The sequence below is a fragment of the Bos indicus genome, chromosome 29 (genome assembly GCF_029378745.1).
Source record: "Bos indicus isolate NIAB-ARS_2022 breed Sahiwal x Tharparkar chromosome 29, NIAB-ARS_B.indTharparkar_mat_pri_1.0, whole genome shotgun sequence".
NCBI lineage: Eukaryota > Metazoa > Chordata > Mammalia > Artiodactyla > Bovidae > Bos > Bos indicus.
The window spans coordinates 1,068,959-1,089,030 of NC_091788.1; the positions used below are offsets into that span (position 1 = coordinate 1,068,959).

The 20,072-nt window shown below is 46.5% G+C and overlaps 1 protein-coding gene across 7 annotated transcripts in view; it reads left to right on the forward strand.

The window, feature by feature from the left end:
* Positions 1-18,416, forward strand: part of VSTM5 (V-set and transmembrane domain containing 5) — a 36,797-nt gene extending 18,381 nt beyond the window's left edge. The window contains exons 2-6 of one of the 7 annotated variants that reach the window (XR_011564825.1): positions 9,542-9,868; positions 9,983-10,123; positions 10,233-15,081; positions 16,139-16,321; positions 17,646-18,416. Coding sequence is in view for 1 of the 7 variants with exons in the window: in XM_070782473.1 (XP_070638574.1) it covers positions 9,542-9,868; positions 9,983-10,123; positions 10,233-10,276 (512 nt within the window). In the remaining 6 variants the exon portion in view is untranslated. Of the gene's footprint in view, positions 1-9,541; positions 9,869-9,982; positions 10,124-10,232 lie in introns of all 7 variants that reach the window. The other 6 variants (XR_011564822.1, XR_011564823.1, XR_011564824.1 and 3 more) reach the window with 6 other exon arrangements.
* Positions 18,417-20,072: the final 1,656 nt, after the last annotated feature.

The window sequence follows — 20,072 nt, forward strand, 5'->3', positions numbered from 1 at the left end:
GACCAACAGGGAAGTCCCAGGACCATTTTTTTTTTTTTTTTTTTTTTTACCATATTTGGTCTATTCTTTGGTTCCTGACATATAAGCTTCTAAGACCCTTGGATTCTCCAGAGTCATGAATGCTTTTTTTGTTTGTTTGTTTGTTAAGGATGTGACTCTTGGAAGATGAGGGCTCGTTGGCAGGGATTAGAAAGTTGGAACTTTCAAGGCTTCCCTGGTAGCTCAATGGTAAAGCAGCCATCTGCCAGTGCAGGAGACACGGGTTCAATCCATGATTTGGAAAGATCCCACATGCTACAGAGCAAGTAAACCCACGTGCCACCACCACTGAACCTGTGCTCTAGAGCCTGGAAGCTGCAACTACTAAGCCCATGTGCTGCAGCTACTGAAGCCTGTGCTCCGCAGCAAGAGAAGCCACCATGATGAGAAGCCTGCTTTCCACAACTAGAGAGTAGCCCCCGCTCGCCACAGCTAGAGAAAAGCCCACGCAGCAACAAAAACCCAGCTCAGCTGTAAATAATAACTTTTAAAAAAAAGGAAAACCTGAACTTTTAGCTCCTACCCCTGAAGGAAGAAATGCTGGGGATTAAGTTAATCACTAATGGGCAATGATTTAATCATGCTCATGTCAAAGTGAAAGTGAAAGTCGCTCAGTCATGTCTGACTCTCTGTGACCCCAGGGACTGTAGCCTATCATGCTCTTCGTTCATGGGATTTTCCAGGCAAGAATACTGGAGTGGGTTGCCATTTCCTTCTCCAGAGGATCTTCCCAACCCAGGGATCTAACCCAGTTCTCCTGCATTGTAGGCAGACGCTTTACCATCTGAGCCACCAGAGAAGCATGTCATGGGAGCTCCCCCTAAAACACTAACTGAATAGGTTGGAAGAGGAGAGCTTCTGTGCTGGTGAACAGATGTAGATGCTGGGAGAGTGGTGTGGCCAGAGAGGATATATGAGAGGTCCACGTCCCTCCTACATACCTTGCCCTGTGGCATCTTTTCCATGTGGCTGTTCCTGAGTTGTATCCTTTATAATAAAGTGCTCATAGTAAGTAATGTGCCTTCCTGAGTTCTGTGAGATGTTCTAGCAAATTATCAAACTTGAGAAACCATGGAAACCCCCAATTTATACGCAGTCAGTCAGAAGTACAGAAACTTGGACTTGTGATTGGTGTCTGAAGTGGGGAGCAGTCTTGTGAGACTGAGCCCTTAACCTGTGGGATCTGCACTAAGTTCTGGTAGTAAATGTCAGAAGCATTCTTTATGGAGTAAGAAACAGTTTCCTCTACTGGTTTCTTACCAGCTAACACACACGTTGTCACCAGTCTTCTGCTACTGCAATTGACTGTACTATGCCTCAGTGACAGTATCTGCACCTGTATCTTTGTATCTCTGTGCCCTTACTACTTGTAGGATAAGTTCCTAGAAATAGGATTTCTGGGTCAAAAGGTATGTGCTATTTAATATTTCTATAGGTTTCACCATATTGCCCTTCAAGCAGGTCACGTCCACTTATAGTCACCACAGTAATGATTCAGTATAACTTCTACACACTCCTGACAACATAATGTTATCAAACTTTCTCACTGTTCCTAGTCTGATAGCAGCCAAGTCAATCAGCTTTCGCAGCCTAGGTTTCACTGGACTGTGATAAATGTATATGACAGGTAGTACTTAACGAGTGTTGCAACTAGAAATGGTGGCCCTTGCTGTTTTGCGGTGATATTTCTAGTTGGGGTACAAATACAGAAACCTGAAAGAAAGCAGCCTGCCAGCCTTGATCTCAGCTTGCATCTCTTTTGTTTGGGCTTGGCTGACATCTGGGTGACTTCCCAAGGCCATTATATAGCAATGTCAAGGGGATGGGAGGAGCTCCCTCAGGGAGGAGCTGAGCTTTGGTCTCTGAGTAATCAGGCACCAAGCTGGGGAATTACTACCTGAGCTAACAGGAGGGATAGGTACCCTATAAATTATGTGTAGATGTCAATCATTAACACCATTCATGGCATCTAAACCAGAAAGCCAGTATTTGGGGTTGCTGTGTTGGCTCCTCATGAAGCTATATTTCTTAAACTCCAGGCTTGCTTGTTTCAAGAATGAAGGGGACATGCGTATTTTAGTTCCAACTTAAAATTGTGCTATTTCTCATCTTAGCTATTTGACTCTAATAGGAAAAGGAGTCTTGTCAGGACCTCCCTCAATCAGAACTGTTGCCTCCTCAGCACAGGTCCAATGCCACACTTTCCTGTTCTTTCCCAATGGGCAGCAGTTCAAGAGGCAGGGCATGTGTGTTTATTTATCCTTTATTTGTTCTTTCCTACGAGCATATTGTGAGCAACTACGAAGCGCTGGGCCCTGTACTGGGCACTAGTATTTCTGAAATGAACTGGAGATGAGTTGTCCCAGCAGATACCTGTTCAAGGCAGCTCTGCCCTGCGTGTATGCACTTCCTGCCCCACCCCCACTGCTGTCTCCCCAGTCCTGGTCAGAGGCGGGCCCAGGTCTGTCCACACTCAGCATTGCAGGGTGCTCCCAACTGGATTCCAGCCATGAGTTCTCCTGAAGGTGCATAGGACAGGAACATGTGGTGGGCCCAGGGCAGTGCAGGTGAGGTGCATAGATGATAAGATCGTGGATTCTGCAGCCAGATTGCCCTTTCTGAAGCCCGGTTTAGATATGTCATGCAGATGGCACTAGTTGGTAAAGAATTTTCCTGCCAGTGCAAGAGAAATAAGAGATGCAGACTCAATTCCTGGGTTGGAAAGATCCCCTGGAGGAGGAGGTGGCAACCTGCTCCAGTGTTCTTGCCTGGAGAATCCCAGGGACAGAGGAGCCTGGTGGGCTACAGTCCAGGGGGCTGCAAAGAGTCAGGCATGAATGAGCAACTGAGCACACACTTCCTCTTGAACACCATCCTGGGGCCTCACTGCCTGCAGTAACACATGCAGTTGATCCCAGCCTGTGACAGATTCCTCGTGGTACAGCTCGTCTGTGCTTCCCATTCACCAAGCCTCAAACATAAGCACCTATCGTGCCCCTCTAGGTGGGCTGTTTTCTCAGCTGGGATTGCCCTTATTCCCTTTCAAAATCTTAGTCTTCAAGCCTCAGTTTTAATGATGTCTTACCTCTTCCCAGCTCCTGGAAATACCTGGCTTATTACCGGGACAGTTGAAGAGTACCCCAGATTTCCATCTCTGCTCTGACACTTAAACTGTGATACTGCACAAATTACCTAGCCTCAGTGACTTTCCTCCTCTTTAAAATGGGGATGATGGTATACTTTCCTCCGGTCAACACCCACGAACCAGTGCCCTGCTGTGGATGGGTGTGGGGAGTGCAGGGCTGTGCTCGATCACTAAAAAGGAGATGCAATGAGATTGCTGAGCTGTGGAGATGCCTTTGGAAGACAGAGGGTTAAGGAAGAATGACTTGGGACTTACCCGGTGGTCCAGTGGTTGAGAACCTGCCTCCCAATGCCAGGGATGAGGATTTGACCCCTGGTCATGAACTGAGGGCCCACATGCTGCAGGGCGGCTAAGCGCATGGCTTCAGCTAGAGAAGCCCGGCACCACGGGTACTGAAGCGTTGCATCTGGAGCCCACATCCCGCAGCTCAGCACGGCTGAGAGAGCACAGGGCAGAAGAGCTCTGTCCTGCCTACCTAGAGCTGCCTCTGTGCCCACTGTCAAGCCCCCTGAGCGCCTCAGGAACCAGCTGCTGTCTGTCTGGTTTATTCTTCAGTGTTTCTGTGAATCTCAGAAAGGGTGACCGGCTGTCCTGTTTTGCCCATGACTATCCTGATTTTAGCCCTGAAGCTCTTGAACCTGGGAAAACTTGCAGCCCTGGGCAAACCAGGAGTCTTGGTCACTCGAGCCCAGTGACCCACTGATGGGGAGGGGATGGGGGGAGCTGCAGGCCCTGGGCAGGCTCTGCATGCTGAGTCCGGCTGGGCCTTGCATGTGCTGTGTTGCCTCATCCTTGCAGCCCTGCTCTGGAGGTGTTCCAGTCATTCCACAGCAGAGGAAGCGAGGCTTCCAGCAGTGAAGGCTCTGTCTGCAGGTCTCACAGCTAGGAGGTCCCCAGGGTGAGCCCCTGTAGACCCACCCGCGGCAGGTGTCTCCACCACACCTCACCACACCTGGAATGACCCTTCCGTGACGGGACTCATCACTCCAGCACCCTGCTCCAGTCCTTCCAAGTTAGGACTCCGAGACTTGGCTTTCTGACTCATAGTTTAGCTGCATACAGTCTTTTTTTTAATGTAATTTTATTTATTTTTATTCAGTTAGTTTTAGTTGTGCTGGGTCTTCACTGCTGCACGGGCTTCTCATGGCAGTGGCTTCTGTCATTGTGGAGTGCAGGCTCCAGGCACAAGGGCTCGGTGGCTCCAGACACCAGAGCAGAGGCTCAATAGTTGTGACACACAGACTTGGTTGCTCCAAGGCATGTGGGATCTTCCTGGATCAGGGATCAAACCCATGGGTCCTGCATTGGCAGGTGGATTCTTTACCACTGAGCCACTGGGGAGGCCCCTTAGCCGCATACAGTCTTGATAAGGAGGCTTGTGACAATGATGCTTTTTCCTGGGCCTCTCCTGATGATCACACAGACTGGATAGGTGGCTTTCCAGATAAGTGAGGTGAAAATGAATTGTGCTGATTAAGGTGCATCCTCCATAATGGGTAATATGTATCTCCCCATTAATTCATGTTCTTATCTCCTGAAACTGTGGCCCAAATACTAAACAGTATTATCCTTTATTGTGATTTGGCTTGGCTTTCTCACAAGGAGGATATATTTAAGGGAATATATCCTCCTTAAATAATCAATTTTTAAAGGCAGCGAAGCACTACCTCTGTAATTTACTTGTAGGAAAAGGAATAAGGACCAATCCTGAGTGTTATATTCCAGCCTGCTGCTCGGTAGCTGGTGGCACTTGCCTGGTACTTTCTCTTTGACTGGTCTCCAGTGGATGTCAGCAGCTCTAGGAAGTCAGGTTTTCAGGAAGCCCCTTGGTTCAGGTTCCAGTGACTTCTGTCCTGCTGATGTCCTCAGTTCATGACCTCTTCCTATCTTGGAAATTGGTAGAATTTAGTTCTTCTCTTCTCTCCATAAAGAATTCGAGTAAATACAAAGAGCAAGGTAAACTTTTAAACTTTGCTCACCAGATTGGTCTAATCAGGAGAACTTTAAAAGGTTTCTTAAACATTTTTAAATTGTCAATTTAATTAGTGTGAAAATTCAAAATGATATAAATGTATAACTTAAATTTTCTGTTGCCATCCAATCTCTAATGCATAATCCTTATTAATAGAGCATATATTACTCCAACATTTTTCTACACAGAATATATACAAATTAGCACATATTTACTCATATGTAAATCAGATCATAGCGTACTGTTTTACAAATATAAAAGAACATTTTTTGGCTGTGCTGGGCCTTCACTGATGCACACGGGCTCTCTCGAGGTGTGGCACGCCGGCTTCTCGTCGCTGCGGCTTCTCTTGGTGTGGGGTCAGGCTCGAGAGAACACGGGCTTCCGTCGTTGTGGTACTCAGGCTTAGGTGCCTTGAGGCATGCAGACTCTTCCGGATCAGGGATGAACCTGTGTCCCCTGCGTTGGCTGGTGGGTTCCTAACCAATGAACCAAAAGGGAAGGCCTATAAATTTATTTTTTAACTGAATACCATGTCATAGATATCTTCCTTGGTCCACACAAAATTCATTCTTGTTCATGGCTGCCTGGCATCCATTTTACAAGTGAAATCTGATTTACTGCATAACTTCCTTGAGTAGAACATTTGAGCCAGGTCTGAATGTTGGCCCGGCCACTCAGTTCCTCTGGACTTGTTCTGGAATGATTTTGGCATATGGTGCAGGGATGGTTACTCATTAATTCAACTTTTTAAACAATTGACAAACAGTTTGCCTTTAAACACTTAGAATTATTAATTTTCCTATTAATCTTTACCATAGACAGTTTATTCTTAATTCTGTGTACCAGGAAGAGGAGGAACTCTTTGTTCCTAAAACCTAATTAAATGCCTGATTCATTTGTCAGATTAGGAGGAGGTTTCTCTGATCAAAAGAAAATACAGAAACTAACAAGGACCTGTTGGCCAGTTTGCAGCTGTGTCAGCATCTGAAAAACTTGGGCTTACTATTTTTGTTTTTCAGTTTTGCTGTTTCTTGAGCCAAAGTAACTGAAAGGCTCGAAATGGAGGTTCCCGAGGTCCCTATTAAAGCGCTTCCCTGGTGGCTCAGATGGTAAAGAAACTGCCTGCAACGTGGGAGATCTGAGTTTGATCCCTGGGTCCGGAATATCCCCTGGAGAAGGAAATGGCAACCCTCTCCAGTATTCTTGCCTGGAGAATCTCATGGAGAGAGGAGCCTGGCAGGCTCTAGTCTATGGGGCCAACAAGAGTTGGACACAACTGAGCGACTAACACACTTCACTTTTTTCTATGTGTGTAGAAACTTTTGTTTGTTGTTGCTGTTTAGTTGCTAAGTCGTGTCTGACTCTGTGACTTCATGGACTGTAGCCCACCAGGCTTCTCTGTCCATGGGATTCTCCAGGCAAGAATACTGGAGTGGGTTACCATTTCCTTCTTCAGGGGATATTCCTGACTCAGGGATCAAATACGTGTTTCCTGCATTGCAGACAGATTTTTTACCACTGACCACCAGGGAAGCCGAACCACCCAAGCAGCAACATTTCTATGAGAACATTTCAACAAGGCTCACCTCCTTGTTCACATAATTGTTAGTCGTTCACTTACTCATTCAACAAACACTTATTGGCCAATTGCTGGGTGTCAGGCGTTATGCTGCGTACAGGGAGTACTGAGATGAAGAAAGCACTTACCTCCTACCCTCTAAGGGCTGACCTGAAACTTAACCTCTGTTTCCTTCCAGAGAGAGAGAAAGCAAATGTGGCAAAATGTTATTAATTGGTGAATTTAGTAGAGGGTGCATAGATATTAATTATACTTGTCTTTCAACCTTTCTGTGAGTTTAACGTTTTTAAAAATGAAGTTGAGGAGAAAATATTTTTCTGTTACTTGGCAGCTGTAATTCTTAAAAGCCATTATTACCTCCCAGTTTTTCAGCGTAGAACCTATTGGATTATCCCCAGCCACTTGGCAAAGATTTAGGAGAGGAATGGTAATAGGATATTCTGGGGATATGTGTGCATGTACTAAGTTGCTTCAGTCGTGTCCAACTCTTTGCGACCCCATGGACCCCATGAGCCCACCAGGCTCCTCTGACCATGGGATTCTCTAGGCAAGAATACTGGAATGGGTTGCCGTTTCCTACTCCAGGCGATCTTCCCGACCCACGGATAGAACCTGAATCTCCTGTGTCTCCCGCATTGCAGGCAGATTCTTTACCCAGGCAGATTCTTCTACCCCTGAGCCATCGGGGAAGCCCATGTTCTGGGGATAGGAGAGGACAATGAGAAAATTAACAGATGTGGTTACCTGCAGCCACACAGCAGGAGCCCTGAGGCAACTGGGCACCCAACAAGTAAAGGGGTTAAATAGGAAGTGGAGGTGGAAACCCAGGCATGGGCTCCAAGCCCGAATCCTGCCCTACCCCGTCTCCAGCCAGCCCTGGCCATCCTGTGTGTGTGTGATTGAGGGGGAGAGGGGGCTGGCACAGGTTTGTTACATTCTGTGCCCTCCACTGGCAACCACTGACCTTTGACTTGAGCATAGAGGTTAAATATTTGAGCTTTGGAGTTGGCCACCTTTGTGAGAATCTCAGCCTTGCAGGGTGAACTTAAACCAGCTAGTGAAACCTGTTGATGCTGGAGTTTGTTACAGCCTGGATAGAATTGCAGGGGGTTGTGTGATGCTTTAAAGACACAGTGGTGTGTGAAGCAGTTAGCACAGGGCCTGTGCCTGGCACCTACTTAATAAATGTATCATAACATCTACCATCCTAGCCAGCTCACGCAGACGTCTCTGCTTGATGCCTCTTTGCCTTGCCCACCCCACAGCTATAATTAGCAGGTTCTGTCCTTTGCTCCCACACACATCCTAAGTCAGACCCCCTCACTCTTTTCAAGGCTGTCTTCATTTGTAGCCGCTGCAGCAGCCGCCTGACTGTTTTTCCTGCCTCCACACTGGCTCCCTCACCTCCAGACATTCTCCATGGTGGGCTTTCTCAAGCTCGGTGGAGAATGTCACCTTTCTTCTCAGCCTTCTTACGGCTTCCCATCACCCTGACTCCCACATCACGACCCGAGTTCCGCCCAGCCCTCCAGCCTCGCCTCCTGAACTCCCCCTGGCTCCCTGCACTCTACATTCTGGCCTTCCTCCTGTCCCTCAGACGTGCCAGTTCACTCTCACTTCAGTCTTTCAGTTGCCCTCTCTGCCTGAAATGCTTGTCTTCACATGGTTGCCTCCTTTTCCTCTCTGTTCCTTGGCTCCAGTTCATTTCCACAGAGGGGTTCTCTCTGACCATCCTAATGTTGTGTACCACCTCCATCGCCACCTACCTGTTTCGTTATCTTTAAAGCACTTATAAAGTGATCTTGTATGTTTATTTAACTCTTGTATGTCTCCCTTATACAATGGAAGCTCTAGGAAATAGTGAGTGATAACCTTGTGTTTTGTTCAGTGTTCTAGCTTGGGATGCCATAACAAAATATGGCAGATTGGGGAGTTTAAGCAACACAGATTTATTTTCATACAGTTTGGAGGCTGTGAAGTCTCAGATCAAGGTTCTGGCATGGTTTGGTTTCCAAGGAGAATTCTCTTCCTGGTTGCAGACATCTGCCTTCTCACTGTGACCTCAAATGGTCCTTTCTCCATATGAGAGAGAGAGAGACTGTTCTTATAGACAGTAATCCCTAAGGACTTTCCTGGTGGCCCAATGGTTAAGATTCCACACTTTTCAGTATAGGGGGTGTGTTTGACCCCTAGTTGAGGAACTGAGATTCCATATATCATGTGCTGTGGCAAGAAAAACCCAAAAAAGCCAAACCACTAATCCTACTGGAGCAGGGCCCCACACTTACGACCTCATTTAACCCTAATTCCTCCTTAGAGACACCACTTCCAAATATAGCCACCTGGGTGGGATGGGGAAGGGCTTCAACTTAGAAATTGGGGGGAAGGGGACTATAAACATTCAGTCCATAATATTCACCTCTGTAGTGTCACCATCAGAACCCAGAAGAGAGCCTGACATGTAATGTGTGCTAAGTCGCTTCAGTTGTGTCCAACTCTTTGCGACCCTATGGACCGTATGTAGCCCACCAGGCTCCTCTGTCCATGGGACTCTCTAGGCAGTAATATTGGAGTGAGTTGGCATGCCCTCCTCCAGGGGATCTTCCCAATCCAGGGATCGAACCCATGTCTCTTATGTCTCCTGCATTGGCAGGTGGATTCTTTACCACTAGCGCCACCTGGGAAGCCCCTGCCATGTAATAGGCACTCAATAAATACTGGCTAAGTAAAAGAATGCAGGATGGAAGTTGACTTCCCTGCGAGCCCGTGTAAGTGGCCCCACGTCTAGCGCTCCATCCCACAGGTCAGGGCGTATCACTGTACATTCCCCAGCCAGCCATCAACGCCACGGTGGAAGAGGACATCCTGCTCTCGGTTGACTACTCCTGCCACGGGATCCCCACCATCGAATGGAAGTACACGTCCAGCTGGGGAGTGCAGAAGATCGTGGAGTGGAAGCCGGGGACTCAGGCCAACATCTCCCAGAGCCACAAGGACAGGGTGTGCACCTTCGACAATGGCTCCATCCAGCTCTTCAGCGTGGGCGTGCGGGACTCCGGCTCCTACATCGTCACGGTGACCGAGCGCCTGGGGAGCAGCCGGTTTGGCACCATCGTGCTGCACGTCTCAGGTGAGACGCTCCCGGGGCCCCAGGGGCCTCTAGAAAATTGGAGTGTGTGGGAGGCCAACTTGATATTAAGAGATGTTATCTGCCCCCCCCCCCCACCCCCCACACACCCTGTAGAGATCCTCTATGAAGACCTCCACTTTGTCGCTGTCTTCCTTGCTTTTCTCGTTGCCGTGGCCGCGCTGCTGATCAGCCTCATGTGGGTTTGTAATAAGTGTGCCTATAAATTCCAAAGGAAGAGAAGACACAAGCTCAAAGGTAATTCTCCGGGCCTTGTGATAATTGATGCCCGTGTTACCTTCTTCTCACCAAGAAAGCACCCCCAGCTGAGTGGCAACTCACAGCCCTTGTGTCTTTTGCTTTGCAGAAAGCACAACAGAGGAGATTGAGCTGCAGGATGTAGAGTGTTAGCCAAGGCCAGACCCAGTGACATTCCTACCTCAAGAGGAAGACGCGATTTTCCAACGAAAGGAACACACGCGGCCAGTCCTGCCCGAGCCTCTTGTTCTGCCGTAGCCACACGTTGCTGCTGGGATAGCTGCATGTTGACGAAGATGACTGCCTGGAGCTGGACTGTGGCTGGGACCACGTCAGTCCCAGTGGCCTGGAGGTCAACGAGGAGGAGGGCGGGGCTGTGAGCCCGCGCTGTGTTCAGCCCTGGGGCCACGGCAGCCCAGTGCCGGGTCTGCTTCCTCACTGCACTCTGCTCTGGCGGGGCGGAGGTCACTGGAGGGGTCCCCATGCCCGTGTGCTTCTGCTCAGTCGTTTCTGACTCTCTGACCCCATGGACTGTAGCCCACCAGGCTCCTCTGCCCATGGGATTCTCCAGGCAAGAACACTACAGAGGGTTGCCATTTCCTCCTCCAGGGGGTCTTCCTGACCCAGGGATCGAACCCGTGTTTCTTGTGGCTCCTTGCCTTGCAGGTGGGTTCTTTACCTCCTGAGCCATCGGGAAGCCCCATAGCAGAGGCGGGAGTATTTCCAGACCAAGCATGCAGCACTCTAACATGCTCTCTGTGCTCTAGTCTTCTCTGCCTGTGGCCGCCTCCAGCTTCTCCCATGGAGACTGCTGTGAGCACCTCTCAGAGCAGGGAGAGCACCCCCTCCTCCCTGTGGCTTGGAGCTTTAGGGAGAAGAGCTAAATTTGTTCTGGGGGGACCACCATTGGGAACAAGGGACAGGGAGAGAATTGCCTCTTTTCCTCTCTCACTCCAGGGTTAGACTTTCCCTCCTGAGGCCCCAGGGGAGGCCACTGTGAGGAAAGCAGCTCATCTCCACGCGGGCGGCCCCCTGACAAGCTGGGGACACCACCTGTGTGAAGGCTGAGACCGCAGGATGGGCAGGAAAGTCACCGTGGGCTTCGAACCTACCCCCTCAGTCACTCACGCTTCCCGGCACGCCAGGGCCTCCCTGGCTCCCAGTGGGCTGGGGAACACCTGGCCCTGACCTACCTCACCCTCAGAGTATCAAGTGAAGCCCACAGTAGCACAGAGCACTCCGAGCAATTAAAGGAAGCTGTGAAGAATCTTCCAGAGCCTAGGACGCAATGAGAGCTATGCCAGGTCCTGGAGAAAGTCAAGCACCCTGGAGTGCTGGGGCTTCAGGTCCACTGGGGATGGGCCACAGCTGGTCCTGGTCCTTAGCTTCTGAAGTCACTGGCCACCGTGGGTACCTGTATCTCTCCGTGCCAGCCTCCTTTCAGCAAGTTCTAAAGCAGGCCTAATTTATCTTCCATTCTCCTTTTTTTCTCCAACATTCTTAGCTACAAATCAAAGGTACCACTCCGTTTATTGGTGGAATTTGACCTTATTAGCTGTGTCCCCAGCCCTCAGCTGCAGATTCACCCATGCACACATGAAGGAGACCTAGAACATTCTCTTCTCCCTCCCTCCAAGTCCCAAGTGTCCATATCACTTCAAGAAAGTTGCCTGGAGACATTAGTATGAGGCTTTTGCCTACATACTGTCTCGAGGGTTGCAGGAAGGAATCTTTTGGGGTTACAGGAGCTATCATTGATCCAGAGGCATTACTTGATTCAGAATGCCAGAGAGCAGCTAACCCGCATGACTGATTTGTAGCCCAAGTGCATGACAGACACGGGCCACCTCGGGCCACCTCGGTCACAGAGGTGTACACAGACACACCTGTGCCCTTTCCCCACGCAGCACCCAGTGGAACCAGACCTCCGCCATGGAGGACAGGTTTCTTGTACTGGTCTCCAGCACCATGAGGAAGCAGGATGAGACATGCCAGAAAGGATCAACCTGACTGTCTCTTTTTCTCACAGCAAGCCCATTAGCAGGAAATTGGATTAAATCTAGTTAGCTGCCAGAACCTCTGTCCTCTTGACAGCTTACCTGCTTTCCAGAACTCTGCCTCTCAGCTTCTCAGAAGTCAAGGGTGGTAATCCTCGTATAAAAGGAGAAGTGGAAAAGAATACCCAGCGAGACGTACCAATCCAGATATAAATTAAATTTGCTCCCCCACCCCAAATCTTCATCAAAGGTTGTTCCTTCAGCTTTCCATGTCCCTATTTTGCACTTTGAAAGCTCCCCCCAGTTTGAATATTCCTGTGGAAAGTTCTTGATTCTTGAGCCTGGGAGTTCTATTTTCCAAAAAAGAAAACATTAAATCATAGAGGTTTAGCCACTGCACATGTTAAACTGCAAGTTATGTTCCAAGCTGTGAAAAAAAAAACTGTTTTAAAGGCTGAAATAAAACCTAAAAATAAAGCCCCGATCCTTTATTTGTGAGCCTATCCCTGCAGAGAACTCAGAGGCCTAGAAGAGGTTTCTGTCAGCTGCAGACAAGCAAAACCCTCAGCCAGAGCCAGGGGCCTGGCAAAGTTTTAATTGACTGTGGAATTAATCACATTGATTCTAACCATAAATATTCTTCAGCAAGTCAGAAAAACACCATTATTCTCCCCTGCGTTATAACCAGACTAATTTGAAGCTCTTGCTTCCAGAATGTGACTTACAATTCAGTAGAGCCCTTCCTGCTTCTGGAAGGGGTCAAATCGAGGATGTGGAGGGTGTATCACCCAGTCAATGGTGCGTAGGACGCGGGACAGAACGTACGTACCCTGTGGACAGAATGTCCTGTCTGAGACTGTGATCTCAAAAACCCAGAAGCATGTACACTTCTCTTTCATTTCATGGTGTTCCAGGTGGGCGAGGATTGCTGCACGAGAACCTCGGTCCTCTGGAGTCGAGGGAGATGCTAAACACCCCGCAGGACTTCATACTCCCTCTGATTTGAAATTGAACCACACACAACTGAGGAGCCCAGGCAGTGAGAGATAGCGAGGTTATCAGCATGTCTGGCTCAGTTCAGGGATGCAGAGACAAGGCCTGAGAGTGTATCGGGTTCAGAAAGGCTAGGTGTCTGTACTGAAGGCAGAGAAGAGGTGGCAGACTAGAATGCTAGGAGATGGAACCATGAGGAGCCGAATGTGATGGAGTGAAACTGCAGGGCCGTTGGGCGAAGGAAAACCCTGTCTCCATCATCAGCCTTTATATATCGTTTGTTTCTTCTGCCCAGTTTCCAGGAAGACTCAGATGCTTCCAGTTTGCTGAAAGCAGAGTATGTCCTTGTGATTACGGGCAGTGTGTCTATCCACAGCTCAGCTTCTGATAGTGAATCTCCAGTACATGCGCTTGTCTGCACATCCGTCACCCGTCCCCACTGTAAGCTTTTCCAGCCCTTCAGAACACAGTTACTGGGCCCACTATTTATACTGCTTTTAATTAAAATAAACTTTTTATTTATTGTAGTGTAGTGATAGCTTACAGTGAACGATATCAGATTTGTGATCTTCGAAGATTTAGCATTGGGACCAGGGACCAGGCTTGATCACTCAAGAGCTTTTGTATAGCAGAGTTTTATTAAAGTATAAAAAGGCACAGAGAAAGCTTCTGACATAGACACCAGAAGGGTGATGGAGAGTGCCCTCTTGCTAGTCTACACAAGGGAGTTATATACTTTTTAATTAGTTATTACAATAATCAAGAGTGTCTCAAGGTTGTAAAGATCTTACTAGACCCACTCCCATAATTTACATTTTGAGAGAACAGGATTAGCCAGAAGGTTTACAGAAGGACAAACTGTCCTCAAGCAGGATACACTGTTGTTATACAACCCTTAGTACAGAGTTTAAACCGAGTTGTTTGTTGTGTAATAATCAGTTCTGGGCTTAAAGATACAAACGTTTTATGTGACTAAGACTAAGGAATGTAGAGGGAAAAAAGTTTGTCCTTTCCTCCTCCTTGAGAATTCCGGATCCCTGTCTCCTCCTCGAGAACCCCAGACCCCTCTCTCCTCAGGGACCCCAGACTTCTTGTCAACCTGCCTAGGAATTGACTCTCTCAGTAGTTGATTTACAATGTTCAATTGGTTTCAGGTGTACAACAAAGTGAATCTGTTATGTATCAGTTATACATATATATACATATACATATATAGTTGTCTGACTCCTTGTGACCCCATGGGCTGTAGCCCGCCAGGCTCCTCTGTCCATGGAATTTCCCAGGCAAGAATACTGGAGCAGATTGCCATTTCCTTCTCCAGGGAATCTCTCTAACCCAGGGACTGAACTCTAGTCTCCTGCATTGGCAGGCAGTCTCACCAGTGAGTGTGTGTATGTGTGCACGTGCACACGTGCATGCTTAGTCACTTCAGTCGTGTCCAACTCTTTCTGACTCCATGGACTGTAGCCCACCAGGTTCTTCTGTCCATGGGATTCTCCAGGCAAGAACACTGGAGTGCCATGCCCTCCTCCAGGGGATCTTCCCAACCCAGGTCTCCTGCACTGCAGGCAGATTCTTTACCATCTGAGCCACCAGGGAAGCCAATATATATATACACATCCGTTCTTTCTCAGATTCTTTTCCCATATACGGTAGTACAGAATATTGATAAGTTCCCTGTGCTGTACTGGAGAAGGCAATGGCACCCCACTCCAGTATTCTTACCCGGAAAATCCCATGGACGGAGGAGCCTGGTAGGCTGAAGTCCATGGGGTCACGAAGAGCCGGACACAACTGAGCTAATTCACTTTCACTTTTCCCTTTCATGCATTGGAGGAGGAAATGGCAACCCACTCGTGTTCTTGCCTGGAGAATCCCAGGGACGGGGGAGTCTGGTGGGCTGCCGTCTACTGGGTCGCAGAGCTGGACATGACTGAAGCGACTCAGCAGCAGCAGCTGTGCTGTACAGTAGGTTCTTATTCGTAATTTATATATAGCAGTGTGTATATGTTAATCTCCATCTCCTAACTTATCCCTTCCCGCTACATTTCCCCTTTAGTAACCGTAAGTGTGAGATCTGTGAGTCTGTTTCTGTTTAATAAGTAAGTGCATTTGTGTAATTTTTAAAATTAGATTTCACATGTGGTATCTCCACTACCTTTTACGCATTAGGTAGGTGTTCACAAAGGAGATAAATCCTTTAAAATTAAAATGATATTGATGTCCATACATAAAGAAAAATTCAGTCCTACTCAATAAACTCGTGTATCCTTCTAGACCTGCTATATATGAACATATCTATATATACACATACTACAATATGCATATTTTAACTATTTCTTTTTAGGCCAAGTGGGATTCTATTATACACATTACCTTACAACTTGCTTATTCTCCTTTAATGTTTCTTGGGCATTATTTCATGTCTCTACCTATTGCTAAATATTCTTACTGCCTCCACAATGTAATTCATAGCATGGATACATTGTAATTGTTCATTCACTTAAGAATTTTTATTTCAAGTGGTATATACAAAAATAAATATCTTGGGCAATCAATTATATCAGACTTGTTCCTTCTGCCAAGATGGCTTCCTCTTGTTAACTAAGGTGTTCAACTATCATCTATGAATCACTTCCTCTTAGGAAATTCAATTTTTTGTAAGATTAAAAATATTTTTTTGAAGTATAGATGATTTACAATGCTGTGTTTGTTTTAAGTGTGCATCAAATTGAGTCAGTTATACACACACACACACATTCTTTTTCAGATTCTTTTCCATAATAGGGTATTACAAGATATTAAATATAGTTCCCTGTGCTACACAGTAAGTCCTTGTTATTTACCTATTTTATATATAGTGGTGTGTATATGTTTGTTGTTGTTGCTTTCTTTTTAATAAGTTCATTTGTATCATAGAGTCCACATTTATGATATTTGTCTTTTGCCTCATTTCACTTAGTATTATCTTTAGGTCCTTCCATGTTGCTGCAAATGGCATAATTTCATTCTTTTTTATGACTAGTATTCCAGTGTGCTGTGTGTGTGTGTATACTGCATCTTTTTGATCTGGTCACCTGCTGATGGACACTTCGGTTGCTTGCATGTTGCTATTGCAAAGTGCTGCAATGAACACTGAGGTGCAAGTGTCTTCTAATTATGATTTTCTCCAGATACATGTCCAGGAGTACAACTGCTGAATCATATGGTAACTCTATTTTTAGTTTTTTAAGAAACCTCCATACTGTTCTTCATAATTTCCATTGGCTGCCCCAGTTTACATTCCCATCAACAGCATAGGAGGCTTGTCTTTTCCTCACTCTCTCCAGCATTAATTGTAAACTTTTTGATGATGGCCACTCTGACTGGTGTGAGGTGATACCTCATTCTACTTTTGATTTGCATTTCTCTAATAGTGATGGTGAGCATCTTTTCATGTGCCTGTTGGCCACTGGTACATTTTAAGAAATTTATTTAGGTCTTCTGCCTATATTTTGATTGGGTTGTCTGTCTTTTTTTAATGTTTTCTAATATTGGTGGGGTTTCTATAAAATTTAGCAAAGACTGAGTGTTGGGAGAGAAAGAGCACTACTAATGTAAAATCAAAGGATTTTAGCTTCAGATTTGACCTTATCAAGTGCACCCATAGGTCCATTTGATACAACAGACCAGTGGTTGTTCAGGAAATTCTGTCTATAAATATGCCAAGGTACCTCACAGTTTGAAAGGACTTTTTCTCACTAAAGTGAACTTACTTAATAATAATTCAGTTTTCTGTTTTTATTCAACAATGATATACAAATGCCAATTAGAATTCCGGGCCAGCATGAAATTATCAGGACTCTTCACTTTGATTTCATGGTGTTCTGGCAAAGAAATCTGATGGTAAAGTTAGAGGATAAATGTATGATTTCTGTGGCTGGTTACCACAGACCACAGCTCTCTCTTTGGGTCTCAAGGGGATCGGATGAGACAATGTGTAGAGGTTAAAAGAGAGGCCATGAATCGAATTGAGTGGAAGAAGAGATTCTGCCACTGGCCTCATCTTGGTGTATCACTAAGTCATCAGGAAGTTTTCCAGATTGTATGTTACTTTTCTACCTCAAACTTCTCCCTCATCTACCAGATTTCAGGCCAAGTATAGCCTGAAACAACAGTTCACAATCACTAAATAAGGAAAGGAAAACAGCATAACATGGAAGTTTCTCTGGTGCATAAGCAAGGCAAGTCAGAACATCAGGAGTAGAAGGACTCCCCAGTCATTCAGGCTCAACTTTAGAGGAGTGCAAACGAGTGCCTGCGTTTGCAACCCCTGTACCATAGTTTTAGTCATTCTTTCCAATGTTTACATTGGTCTCAGTTTTTCACTTTTACAGACTTCCTGAATAACCCTAAACAATGATCTTTGTGAAGTATGACTATAAACAAATTTCTGGAAGTGACCTTGCAGATAGTTAACAGCAAACTTCAGGGCAAAACCCAGTTCTGGTCACTGACTTGAGTTCCACTTGCATCACTGTGTGTTTTTCCAGCGGTCACGTATGGATGTGAGATTTGGACTACAAAGCAAGCTGAGTGCCGAAGAACTGATGCTTTTGAACTGTGGTGTTGGAGAAGACTCTTGAGAGTCCCTTGGACTGCAAGGAGATCCAACCAGTCCATTCTGAAGGAGATCAGTCCTGGGTGTTCATTGGAAGGACTGATGCTGAAGCTGAAACTCCAATACTTTGGCCACCTGATGTAAAGAGCTGACTCATTTGAAAAGACCCTGATGCTGGGAAAGATTGAGGGCAGGAGGAGAAGGGGAAGACAGAAGATGAGATGGTTGGATGGCATCACCGACTCGATGGACACGGGTTTGGGTGGACTCCGGGAGTTGGTGATGGAGAGGGATGCCTGGCGTGCTGCAGCCCATGGGGTCGCAAAGAGTTGGATGCATCTGAAGTGAACTGAACTGTGTTACTGTGCTTGCTGCTTTGAAAACATGAAAGCTTTCTCTGTGGTGAACTGCTTTTCATTCCCATCCTAAAATGAGATATAAAGAGAGCTGACTTTAGCTCCAAGTATTTAAGGCATCAACAAAGAGCAAGAGTAGGAAACTGAAAGTCAATGAAAGACCAAGGCAGAGGGTATGAGGAAAGGTCAACCAGAGAGATCGGCTTTAACAATGGACATGGAAAAAATAAATCTTCCACCCACAAATGTGCTGTCTTTACCATCTAGAAATTTTTTATACAGGACATGCTAAAACACCTAAAACACCTTCTCCTACTGATGAATAAAATTTAAACTGGTTATCTGTACCATTTTTCCAACTTCTAATTGCTTTTGGGTGGCCTTGGCCTGCAATGGCTTGAAGCAGGGCTTGGGTTCCCAGCCAGAGATCGAGGCTGGGTCGCAGCAGTGAAAGCACCTAACCTAGCCACTAGATCAGTGGTCAGTGACAAGGGCTCTGGCCCTGAGGCTTTGCAGAAAGGAATTTCCACATAGAAAGTAGTGAAGCAAATGAAGTATTTATTAGGAGGAAAAACAGTACAGTACCTGTGGATAGACACATGGGCAGACTCAAAGGGAGAGTCCCTGAGTTGCACCCTCATGGCACTTTAAATCACTTATATGAGGTATATCTTACAATTTTCCCTTGGCCAATCATTTTGATTTGCCTCATTCACATTCCCTATCTGGTATATCTCAGGATCCTTTTGTGTGTACACGTCTCTTAGCCAAGATGGATCCTACCACAAAGGCATTTGGGTAGAGCATCCCTTGACATTGTAACCCCCTTGGCTTGCAAGGAGCCTTTCTGTGCATGTGTGGTCTGGGGAAGTCTTCTGACTTTAACGAGAATATGTGGTCTGGGCAGGGCCCAGCCTCCTCCCTTAATCATCGAACTGCTCTCATCTTGGGAGTTTCAGTCAACAGGGAATGAATCTCCAACTGCTTTACCCGCTGGGGAAGGGGGTCCATCTGCCCCCTGCCTCATAATTAGCTGGATTTTTACAGTTGCTTCGTTTTACATTTGCACGTCTTAGAATTTAGTATCTATCACCAACCATAACTAAGCCTTTGAACCAGCCCTGTGGTTAGCAGAGGCATTCCTTCTTCCTATTTTATGTGCATGGAAACAGTTTCAGAGAGGATAACACTGCCAAGCACACAGCTAAGCAGGAGAGCCAACGTTCCAACACAGCTCTTTTGCCAACTGTTAAACACTTGGTGAGGGGCTAATTGGTTTTCTCCAACCTCTCTCCCAAAGGCCACAGCACATCCTTCCAACTGTGGGTAACTCAGGTTGAACCACTGCTGCCACAGCAACTGACCTGCCAGCCACTTTCCCATGCCTACCTTAGCTTCCATTCCTCTCAGGAAATGACTGAGCTCTGAACGTGCCTTAAAACAATGGGGCAAGGAAGGCCTTTGATCACCCCTGTCCATTCCGACGAAGTATATGTGACTGGGTGGTAATTATGCACGTATTCTCATCCGTTCTACTCCAAGACTGGTCCTTTTACTGGTTTGTGATAAGATAATCATAGAAACAAAATAAAACATTCAAACTTTTATATTTGACATTCAATTTATGTCCATTATAATAAAGAGGGGGCTTTCATTTTGTATCTTTTTAGATTTGTCTAGTAATTCTATTTTTAATAAATTTTATTATATATATATTTGGCTGCACTAGGTTCTAGTTGGGGCTCACGGGCTTCTCTCCCAGTTGTGGCATGTGGGTTTCTCTTGTTGTGACCAATGGGCTCTAGAGCACACGGGCTCAGCTGTGGCACACAGGCTTCTCCGCCGTTGAGACTCGTGAGCTTAGCTGCCCCTAAGGATGTGGGATCTTAGTTCCCTGACCAGGGATTGAACCCACATCCCCTGAATGATTCTTAACCACTGGACCACCAGGGAAGTCCCTCCAGTAATTCACTTTACTGTATTTTACCAAAAGTATCAATCAG